Here is a 12,110-nt window from a genome sequence, read left to right on the forward strand (position 1 = left end):
ATCTGGCTACAATAATCAAAGTGAGGTAAAATAAATAAGAGGCAGGATATTTTTAAGCCTATTTAAAGCATTAACCTGACCCGACACCTTTCGACAGATCGATGCGACATAAGTATCAAATTTGAGCTTGTCATCCAATGTTAGAGGTAATAATTTTATTTAACTGGAAGTAGGTATTGGCCTCCCTGCACATTCTAACTGGAAATCACAATCAGTGTTTCTAAAACCAAACCCTGATATTTGTCTGGATTTGCTAACGTCCCATTCTGTCGAAACCGTTGTGTTGAACTGGCTAAGTCTCGGTTTATACCTTCCTCCAATGCTCGGGGATCATGGGGATAAATAGAGTTTAGAGTCTTCTGCATAAAAAATTTAGTGTTGACTATTAAGCCCTTCAATATCAGTCGCGCCGAGTGGCGAGATTAATAATTTAACACTTCAGTGATATTTTAAAAAAAAATAGATCACAAAAAAACACATTTCATAAGTCACAAAGGGTATTATAGAAATCTTCTAGATCTGCTTCTGAGAAGTTTGAAATATCCTATGGTGAAAGCCTCCATCATAATTTTTTCAGACTACTTATCTCACCGTGCAAGTTTTTACAAAATATAAAGCTCTGCGCTAAGTTAAGTGGGCTGAATATTTTAAAGGAACCTCTTATTAATAAGTAGTCAGTTTCAGTTGTCACTTTGGTACAACTCCATGGCAACAAACATTATATTTCCAAGTAGCTTTCATCTTTGATAATTTTAAGCCGAGATGAAAGAGAAAAGAGAATGAGATTTTCCTTGCTCCATTTGCTTTGCAACGAGTTCTCAGTGCTCATGCAGATTTGTCAATTTGCTCTAGAATGATCTTAGCACCACTGGCTGTCAAACTTGTGCTGCCACCTGAGATACCTACATAATACTGCACATGACAAATATCAGACAGGAATGGATTTCATGAATTATAGAAAAAATGACGGTGATTCTCCATTAAAAATTAAATATCCTTTCGAACCATGTTCGCAAAAAACTTCAAAACAACTATAAGTAATTGTGTCTGCTTCGTCTCTATTTCGTCCATAGAACAGATGCAAGCCATAGCTTCTATAAGCCCATCAAGATCTACCAAAAAATAATTTATTTAGTTATGAAAAGCTTCAAAAATTTAATTTATAAAAAACTGATCTACCACAAAAACAAGAGGAAAAACGCAATCGCTGGAAACTAAACAAAGATGCTTTAAAACAATAGCATTTCTTAAACAGTTTAAAAGTTTATTTTTACCATAATTTTTTTTTCCGCTAATAATAGGTTTAAGTAAAACTAACCTTGTGTTGCAGACATCATACTACACAATGGCAAAACAAGACCTATATAGATCAAATACATGTACATCATCGAGAAGAACTCATTCAGAAAGTTTTCCGAGAGAAGTGTAAATTCATGTCCAACCCTACATGCAGGTGAAGCGATCTAAAAACTATTTTTTCTTGGGCATAACCTTCTAATCTATTTTCAGCCAATCGAAACTCAGCTGTTGCGTGAAGTATAGTTATTCAAATACTTCATTTCGTGTCACGACGATGGAATAATTAATAATTTACTAGTTTTTTTCTTTCTTTTTTTTTTTTTTAAGAGATTCAGTCTTTGGCTATTGTCTAGTAAATTTTACTGAACCGGCCTTAAATCCTTCTGTTACTCTGTTATCTAAAGAGGTCTTCATGTTATCTAAAGAGAATCGCATGTGGATTTAAACACTTTGAAAGCATTCCTATCTTATTACTGGATCATAAACTCCCCAGAAGGGAAAAGAAGCTTTTACGGGTTTATTATAATGTATATTAGTCAGCTTTCAAAAAAAAAAAACAACTGCGTAGGTCTTATAATTATGTAGCCTACTTTGCAGTACGACCCTTTGAGGAAAAGCAGTATTTACCGTTAGCCATCAGTGAGTAGAGAGAGAGAGATGGCATGCTTTTCTATAAAGATAAGCTATTTTTGATGGCCAAGTTTCATACCGAGGCATATCTTACTCCCGACCAATAGGTCGGTAAATGAATTAAGGGAATAAGTTTATAAAGAAATTGTGGTGCTGCGTCAATGGGGGTAACAAGTTAATTTGGGTTTATTCGCTAAGTTGAAACTATAAATTTGCCACCGCAGAGAGTTAAGAAGCTGACGTTTCGAGCGTTACCCTGTCGCCATTCGTTCTGACGAAGGGCCAACGCTCGAAATGTCAGCTTTTTAACTCTTTACGGTAGCCAATTTAAAAATTTAAATTGAGTTTATAAAACCAAACAGTTGTTAATTAGGTCATTGGGAAGCTTGGTAAAGTAAAATGAATAATTTATTTTCTCCCAATTAATTGAATACCTGCTGGAAGAATAAATAAAGATAACGTGACATCCAGGTCTTATTGGTCAAAAAAAAAATTAGAAAGTGGTTACCACAAGGAAAACAAATTGAATGAGATATTTTACAATCATTTGCATACTTTTTGTGAAGTCGGTTTCAGAAAGCGATCTGTGATATGAAAAATTCGACTTTTATCTTAGTTCTCTTACTTTGGTATATCATGATACCTGCTTCTGTCCCATCGAAAGGTCAGTTTTACCATTACTCATTTCTGAGTGGGGATTGTGAAGGGAAAGTAGTCCTTCTTAATAATATTTACCGTTTCACACCCATACCTGTTATTTGTTTAAATGGGTTTTTGTTATTTATTTGCGAAAAAGAAAAAACGTTTAAATATCACTAAACACTTTTAAATTCCTTTAAACTCCCCAACGAAAAACCTCTGGGTGAATGGATGATGAGCGGTTGGATGGTTTGTTCAGTGAGTACGTTTTTGTGCATTTCTTACGCAGCGAATTTCGAAAGATCTTCTGTCTTTTTTGTTGTTGTTTTGGTAATATTTTCTACTTTTGTATCCACCTCTTTATATATCTGTTCATTTTTTGTATTTTCGCAATGAAGGAGTTTACTCTTTTTTGATTCCACACTTCTTGTTTGTATCTGCTGCTGTGGTTATTGCGCTAATAAAGTAAGATATTTGTTTAGTTTTAGTCAGCTTTTTCCCCAACAAACAACTGCCTCAGTTTGGGTATATCGACAAATTTACTTTTCATGGCAATTACGTAGCTTTTGAGTAAATATAATCGGTTGAAGATCAAGATGTCACACAGCAACGCTTTTCAGCAATACAGGTTCTTTGCAGAAGTGACTTGTTAGTTGATATGGATCATTCTCGGATTTCTTCAACGATTCAGTTCGCTTTACTAATTTAAACTAAGAACTTGCGTATTGACTGTGAAACTTTACTTCTCTTCTGTTTATTTTTGGGAATTTTCGAATTTAAACTTCTTGCATATGGCAGATGCAATACGGATAATTGCTACCGAGAAATTAAAGTGGAAGGCAAATGCCTAAGGGAGTTTAAACAGTCCGAATAGGAACGCGAATGGCTGGACAAATGGAAAAAGCCATTTAGGATGCTTAAAGATTTGTACGAATAATCTGCCGATAATTATTCAAACTTATTGATAAACCCAACTGTTGCTATAGTTACATGTATTATTAATTGCTATTTGCAAGTTTCCTGCAGATGGCAGTTCGAAACATTACTACCGAGAAATTGAATGGAACACAAATCCCTGAGGAAGTTTAAGCGGTGCGAATAGGACCACAAGTGAATGGACGAATTGAAAAATTTAGGAATTTACTTAAGTATTCAGACGGATAAACTGTCGTTAAATACTAAAGCTACTAAACCTCAATGTTATTACGGGGGAAAGTTTCTAAAGAAACTATTTTGCTGCGTTAGTGGGGGTAACAAGGTAATTTGGTTTAGTTTGTCAACTAAGTTCAAATTTTAAATTGGCCATCGTTAAGGGTTTCAAAGCTGACTCTTCGAGCGTTAACCAAAGGGCAAACGCTCGAAACGTCAGCTTATTTAAAACTCTTTACGGTGGCCAATTTATAATTTCAACTTAGTTGATAAAACCAAATTGCCATACTATAATCATAATATTATTGTTGCCATAATTATCAATTCTTTTATGTTTATCTCTATTAACATTGTTTTCCTTTTCTTATATTTCTTCTAAATTGTTAAGAATTTTCCGATGAAGACCAATGCCGCCATTTGGAGTTTACACCTAAAAAAGTACTAGACGGCAAGCGTCTCGTAAACCACGTGATTCGCATCGTTGAAGTCATGACAATGAATTTTTGCGAGATCATGTGTTACATGGAGCCTGACTGTGTCAGTATTAATCTTGATAAACGAGTGGGTAGGCATGGAGGGTACAAATGTGAATTGAATAATGTTACTCACGATGGACACAAAAGCGAGCTGAAGAAAGAAGAAAATTATTTTTATCGTGCAGCTGAGGTAGGTGTTGGATCATCAGCAAATACTTATTTTCAGCGACGAAAATCTACTTTCTCACTCATAGGTGTTGAGATGATAGCTATAATTCTAATATTACTACAGATATTTTTATGTCTAGCAGTATCATTACGCCCCTCGTTTTCTATCTTACTTTCTTTGCCTGCTCTAAATCTAAAATTTAAAGATGATTGATCACCCATGCAACCTGCGACATCAATATTTAAACGTATGATACTAAGATTGTTAATACATTTTCTCCTTTTGGCTTCAGAGCGCTTGTGTTGATAACCCTTGCGATAACAATGCGACTTGTCAAAGCGGTTTTACCGACAAAGGATATCGCTGTTTGTGCACCACTGGATTCAAAGGTGCAAACTGTAAAAAAGGTAAATCTTGCCATGTCAACCCGTGGTCGTAGACTTGTTTGGGCTCAGAGTTTTATACACAACTTCTAAAAGTATCTGTAAGAGTTTAGGTTCGATTTTCGCAAATTATAACAATCTTTCAACTGGCTTGAGCAGAGCCAATTCTGTCCAATGTGAATGCGTGCCGAAATCTCGATAGTTGCCTTCAAGTTAATTTCTTGGTCCTGTTTGGTAGCTACGCTCGCCTGGTTCTCCTACAGGGAGCTGCAAGCTGACATGTTTAGCTTTGACAGAGTTGGAATGGCTCTTCAAGGCGCCACAGCTACTTATCTTGAGTACGCTCCTGCATGTTTGCAATTCAAAAGACGCCATGTTAATTTCTTCAAGAGAAGCGGGTACAGTCGCGCCGTGGCAATCTACTATGGCAATCACCGTTCGGAATTTAACATCGAACTTATTGCTCTGCATGGTGATGTTTCTTCAAACCTCGGCCCACTAGCGAGAAATCGCACCACAGATGGAAATTTTACGATCTCGAACTCGAACATCCCACCTTCCGGATAAAATCAGATGTCAAATCTCTTTCTCGCTATCTTGAAGAGGAAAAGACTCCGATGAACGTTAATGATTTTGATGTCTTTGCAATGAGTGAAACCTGGTCAAATTCCACTTGGAGCGACTGCATGATTGCTTGGAAGCATTATCAGATCCACCACTGTGATCGGAGCGACTCAAAGAGAGGTGGTGGGGTTGTCGCTTATGTTAACAATTCTCTCCTTTGTCGTCGGGTTCGATTGTTGGATTCATCCATTGAGCTTGAACATCTCTGCCTGGAAATGAAACAACATCGATCAGGCCCAAAGATTTTATTCATTGTTATTTATCGCCCACCGAACCGGCTCAAGTCCTTATTTCTACAAATTTCTTGACCAATTAATCGGCATTTCTATGAGCATGTATAACGAAGTAATTGCAGTTGGTGATTTTAACATCGACTTGCTAGCAGTAAATGGGTCTTGTAGGTTATTTACAATGTTTCGGGACGCAGGAATGAAACAGATTGTCTGTTCTTCAACTCCTACAAGGGTTGCTCGATGTTCGCCCGCGTTGCTAGATCATGTTTATGTTTCGCATCCAGAGCGGATCATCGAAACCCTAGTCCCAATATATGGACTGAGTGATCACTATCCAGTCTGCTTGGACACAAGTTTCGCGACCTTAAATCCCCCAAACTGCATCATGATACCATCAAATATCGAAGCTTTAATAATTCTGACAAAAACAGTTTTACTTACGATCTAGAGACCGCTCCATTGTCAGTGTTTGATGTTAACGACAAGTTGGACACCTGGGAGCTGATTTTTAATAGTGTAATCACCCAGCACGCACCCATTGTCGAGAAAAGAGTAAAGCGGAAAAAGCTGCCACCTTGGATGAATAGCTCTATCACTGATTGTATCCGAAGCAGAGATAGGTTCAAGAAACGTGCGAAAACTAATGTCCTAGCGAACACCATGTATAAGAAGCTAAGGAATCAAGTAGTCAAAATGATCGCTAACTCAAAAGCGGCCCATATGAGAAATGAAATCACTGAAAATATGGGCAACCCCGAAAACTCTGGAAAACTCTTAAACATGCAGTACCAACACATCCGATTCCTTTAACACCCTCTTTCATTGAAATGGATGGATAAGAAATAATAGACCCACTTTCCATGGCTGATGCTTTTGACTATCGATCATTTCCGGGACTAACATACAGCGGGCTGCAAACGTGGCTCAGGTCACAGTCAGCGAACAGGTACTTGCTAACATAGAGGGTAGCATTTCACACTTAATTAATGCTCGCATTGATGTCTCTACGCAGTTTGATATCCCCCTCATGACCACTCAAGAAGTTGAAGAATATACAAAGCGCATAGGAGGAAACAAAGCCACAGGCCTGGATGGGATTGGAATTCAAATTCTAAAACTAGCACTACCGGCGATATCTAATTGTTTGACCAACATCTACAATTCTCGCATTAGTAAAGCCGTTTTCCCGCATAAATTCAAAACAGCAAGGCTAACTCCTGTCTACAAGAGACTCACCTCATGACAGAAACAACTATAGGCCTATCTCAATCCTGCCAATTATCTCTAAACCTCTTGAAAAAGATATTGCGTCATGCTACTTAAAATACCTATACGACAATAACCTTCTATACAGCAAACAGTCTGCCAATCGCCCACATCATTCATGCTAAACTGCCCTGTTGAACCTCACAGACAACTGGCTGAAGGCTATCGATAAAGTTTTTTGGGTCGATATTCTTGAATCTGAGCAAAGTCTTGGACTTAGTGATTCACGACATTCTATTATCTAAAATCGCTAAATACCACGCTAGTGAACCAACCTTGAGATGGTTCAAATCGTATTTATGCGATCGAACTCAAACATGCGCTATTTCTGGATCACTATCTAACCCTCTTACGTTGCCACAAGGCGTTCGAGAAGGATCAATTTTGGGTCCCGTCCTCTTTTCACTTTATATTAACGACTTACCTCTTTGCCTATCAACTTCTGACCCCGAAATATATGCTGCTGATACAATGCTAAGGACCTCCAATCACTCCATTGATCATATCTAACAGAATTTGCAAGTCAGCCTAAACAATGCTAGCAATTGGTTCAAGTTAAACAAAATGGTACCTAACACAAAGAAGACGAAACACCTACTCATAGCTACACGACAGAAATTGAAATCCGCTAACAACCCAACCTTAGATCTTTACTTAAATGGCAACAGACGAAGCCAAAGATGAAAAACTCTCAGGCGTCCAGATCGACAAGCACATTAGCTGGCACAACCACATCGAATAATTAATTTGGAAGCTGAACTCTAGAATTTATCTGCTAAAAAGAGCGAATGGCTACCTTGACCTCCACTGCAGAAAATTGCTATTGAATGCGTTTATGAAGCCTGTCTTTGAAAATTGTTGCTCGGTTTGGGGTAACGCCTCTAACGATCAACTGCTGAGAATACTTAGAGTGCAGAAACGTTGTAGTAGGTTAATTTTAGATGCCAGTTTCCACGATAACTCAGTTCAAATGTTCAAGAAACTACGGTGGATGCCAAATGATGATGTATTGCGCATGAAGAAATTGTGCATGGTGTTGAAAATTGTGAGCGGAGAGTGTCCGCATTATTTTACAAGCTATAGAACTTATGTAAAAAACTCCGAAATGTCGCTCCAACGCAGGCCTTAGAACATTTCATGCAAATGCCACTTATGAAACCGTCTGGACGACAAATTTGAAATTATTAGAGATGAAAGCAACTTTAAGAATCGGTTAGTGAACAATTTTTCACAAAGTAATTCAGATGGTGAACATTTTACTATCTCTAGAACGTTTTGAATATATTTGTGTGCATGCTGTTCTTGATAATCTAGTTTTTATAATTCTTTTTAATACAGCCCTCAATGTAAACTACTGGGTTACCAGAAATTGTGTTAGCTATTAAAGTTTATTTATTTATTTATCTCTTGGTTAGAGAACTGCTCCAATATTGTAAGAATATCATGTCAGTTCCCACGCAAGTGTTAATTTGCTTTTTACAGTTTATTTTTACATTCGCAATGATGACGATTTTATTTGCAGATGTCGATGAGTGTGCTGCAGGAACACAAGAATGCAGTAAACATGCTGTTTGCAACAACACCGAAGGTTCCTACAACTGTTCGTGTAAATCGGGATATTCTGGAGATGGAAGGACATGCAAAGGTGAACTAGACCAAAACCCTAATTATCTTGACGAACAAAGGAATAAAAATTAAAGAAAAAAACGTGTTCAACCCTACAAATGATCAAATTAGTCACCTGCTTAGGGGTTTTCCTTGTTAAGTCAGTTGCCTTGAATCTTACAGATATAAACGAGTGTGCAGACGGAACAGCCAACTGAATTGCAAATATCACTGGGCGACTGTGAGTCGAAACGTGAGCGTACAAAGAAAGATTTCGACCGAAGCGTCTAAATTTGAAGAATTGTCCTGGTACTGTAGCACTGTGTACAGAAGCCTGCCTTCAGGTGATAGTTTATGTCTTCAAGTGCGAGATTCAGCATGGCGAATATCGATCGCCCGGTAGAATGGAGGGATGGAAGATTTAAGACCAGTGACAAGGCGAGTTTCGCGCCTGAAAAACAAACTACCGCCTGTAAGCAGGCTGTGTGTACAGCCGCCCATTATTAAATTCCTTTTGAACTGCAATGTCATTGGCTGTGAGACACAAACAGCGTAAGTCGGTCCTGATTCGTCAGTTTCAATCCGTCAATCCGCCGGCAGGTTCTGTTCTGTAAACACCTGTTTCGAGAAAGGTTGTTTGAAGAAACCGAAAATATGCATGCAACAGCCCCGAAAGTTATTGTGGGCAGTTTTTGTGTCGCGGTTCTTTGACCTCAGGATCTCAGGGAAATCTGAAAATGCCTCACAGTAAGGACGATCCATCGCCTATTTGATGAATTCATTTATTTGTTTGACCTATCAATTCACTTATTACCGGATACCCAAATAACCTTTCAAACTGTCGCCTGCACTTTATACTTTCTCAAAGTCTGTTTTTGTGGGAGTTCAGTGGGGTGGAAAACGAATTCGAAACCATGCAGGCGCAACAAGTCGTCTCCTCGCGACTTCGTCGTTCGTTTTTCTCAAAGATAAGCATACAAAGGCGACTTGGGGCAAGTCTACCTCTTGGAGTGTCCACCCAGTACAAGTTTTAACTCATAAAATAACTGTATTCCATGTCTGCCGACGTTCTTTGTCAACAGAATTACTGATTTTATTATGCTTTGTCAGTGCAAGCAGTCACGACAAACAAATCATCCCGCGCAAGTTTTTTTGAACACGAAAAGCTACTGAAACTCTTATCGAGCAGCGAGAGTCATAGAGAACTGTTGAACGCTATAAAAGAGTGGCAGTTTATGTCACAGGGTCTCAATGTGGTAATGACTCGTAACAGTGGCCAATTTACATTATAACTCACAGCTGAGAAATGAAATTGACAGTTTTTTATAAACTTATCGCAGTTATTATTGTTTTGCTAATTTCATATCAGAATATTTGCACAAAAGACAAAGCATTAAGGGTCCTGATTAGTTGTGTGGGCATGCATGCACGCATGTAAAAATGGTCAATTCGATGAAATGGAAACATAAAATTTTATTTTGTTAAATCGCAGTGTCGCCGTTCTCAAATGGCTTTTCGTTCTCTAGAAAATAGAAATATACTGTGAGCAGATTTTCAGACTCTATGATAATTTCTTTACATTGTACAATTCGATCGAATAAAGTTAAAAATAAACTTAACCTTGAAACTTGTCCATCTGATGTCGCTCAATGCGAGCAAGAAAATACGAGTTGTGTTTAACAATAATAACAAGGAAGCAAAATCACCACAAACAGTTATTCAACGGCTGAGCAACACAGAAAACATTTCGAACATCGATCAATTATCAAGATGCGCTTGCAAATTGCAATTTATTTTATGGCAAATCTCATCGCGCTGTTCGCTGTTTTAATCGGCGTCAGACAGCAATCCTGTACTGCTAATGACTGCGGTGAGATCAGCAAAGACATTAAGACGCTTCAAACCGAAGTGAAAAATCTTGTTGCGCTTGTGAAGGACGCTTTGCCTCCAAAGCCTCCAGGTACTTTTTTTACGATGATGTATTGGAGAGCGGCATTTCATGATTTCACACTCACATGTTAAAACCGCAGTCTTTTCTTTCTCACAGCCCGTCCCTTCTCTTCTTGCAAGGAGCAGTACAACAAAGGAAAGTAAGGAAACAGTAAGAAGTTTTCATTTCAATACTCCAAATCGCTCCCTTCATGTGTGCTGTCCATTATGGTAGGTATAAGGACTCTTGTCTTGCATACAGGCTGACTCAATCCGTTTTATTGCTCTCCTTTTCCATAAGGTCGAGACGAAGCCAAGTGTATCCGCTGATATTTGGTTCACAAAAGATTCTTGTTTACTGTCACATGGGAAACTTTGGATGTGGTGGTGGAGGATGGACAATGGCCATAAAGATTAACGGGGCAAAGGTAAACTCGCTGTCTCCTTTAAAAAACTCTGGATATTATTGATTTAAAAAAAAGAGAACAAATGAAATTAAAAAAACACACCCAAAAACGAAAAAAATTAAATATTAGTTCTTCGTTTCTCAGAGAACCTTCCATTACAACTCCCATTTCTGGAGCAACAGAAATTCCTATAACCTTGCTGGAGGCAGGACTGGGTTTGACTCCCACGAAACCAAGTTACCGACCTACTGGAACACACCCTTCTCCAAAATCTGCCTCGGTATGAAGATTGGACATCAGGTCAGGTTCATTGTCATCAACAGGCACGCCAACTCACTGTACTCACTGATTGCTGATGGAAAATACCGCGCTACCTCACTGGGTCGTGACAAGTGGAAGTGGTTAATTGGTTCACAAGCCTCCTTGCAGCACTACTGCAACAAGGAAGGGTTCAATACTGTAGGAAGCAGCCATCGTCTGTCCAAAGCAAGAATCGGCATCATTTCTAACCAGGAGAATGAATGCCACTCTTGTGACTCCAGGATTGGTTTTGGTACAGGAGGTCTTCACGACGACTCCAACACGTGTGGAAATGAAGCAACATACTCGCCAGACAATGGACACAAGCACATCAAAGTCATGGGCTACATCCTGTTACAGTGACAGGGAACGCCGCTAACGTTCCAAATTTCAAGCCAAGAGGCCATCATGAATTTAAAAAAGTAGTATACTCAGGCTTACCAGCTAATAAAACAAGGGTTTCAAAATTATTTTCTTTTCTGGTCAGATCTGTGTTAACTATAACTTTTTGAAAACCGGTCTAAGACGTATCAATTGTGCAAAGCCAATTCAAGTTTTAAAAACGAAGTAGAAATAGGCAATGGAGATATATTCTATGTTCATAATAGGTCGACGTCACGATCTGCACGCAAAGGGAGGTTGTGATCTGATCACGCACTAAGAGGGGTACACGAGAATAGTGACTTTTTTTTTCTTTTTTTTTTCCGCTGGATTTGCCGTTTGCGCTCGTCTTACGCATTTGTCCGCTTTGGTGAAAAACCCGTAAAGCCTCCCCTGTTCTGCAAGGTAACCAGGAGACCAGGAAATTAATGATTTGAATACACAATAACTTGCCCTGATACGATAGCCAAAGGAACACAAAAAACAGTACCTTCAAAAGTATTGCCCATTTTCTCTCTCTCATTAGACCCGCCCATTTTTCTGAATCATTTGTTTGAGGCGTCAGTCTCTACGCGAGATACGAATGAACACATTAACAAGATTTTTATTAGTTCTTCAAC

The 12,110-nt window shown here is 38.5% G+C and overlaps 1 protein-coding gene and 1 long non-coding RNA gene across 2 annotated transcripts; both read left to right on the forward strand.

Annotated features, from left to right (window-relative positions):
* The first annotated feature begins 4,437 nt into the window (after positions 1 to 4,437).
* Positions 4,438 to 10,245, forward strand: LOC148729091 (uncharacterized). The gene is made up of 2 exons (XR_015988785.1): positions 4,438 to 4,769; positions 8,391 to 10,245. It is a non-coding gene; the product is annotated as an uncharacterized LOC148729091 (long non-coding RNA).
* Positions 10,161 to 11,557, forward strand: LOC148729092 (putative skeletal organic matrix protein 5). The gene is made up of 4 exons (XM_088725522.1): positions 10,161 to 10,433; positions 10,521 to 10,563; positions 10,704 to 10,830; positions 10,954 to 11,557. Exons 1-4 carry the CDS (start codon positions 10,244 to 10,246, stop codon positions 11,470 to 11,472), a joined length of 879 nt encoding a protein of 292 aa, XP_088581648.1. The 5' UTR covers positions 10,161 to 10,243; the 3' UTR covers positions 11,473 to 11,557.
* Positions 11,558 to 12,110: the final 553 nt, after the last annotated feature.

Source organism: Stylophora pistillata, chromosome 6 (assembly GCF_964205215.1).
Source record: "Stylophora pistillata chromosome 6, jaStyPist1.2, whole genome shotgun sequence".
NCBI classification, from domain to species: domain Eukaryota; kingdom Metazoa; phylum Cnidaria; class Anthozoa; order Scleractinia; family Pocilloporidae; genus Stylophora; species Stylophora pistillata.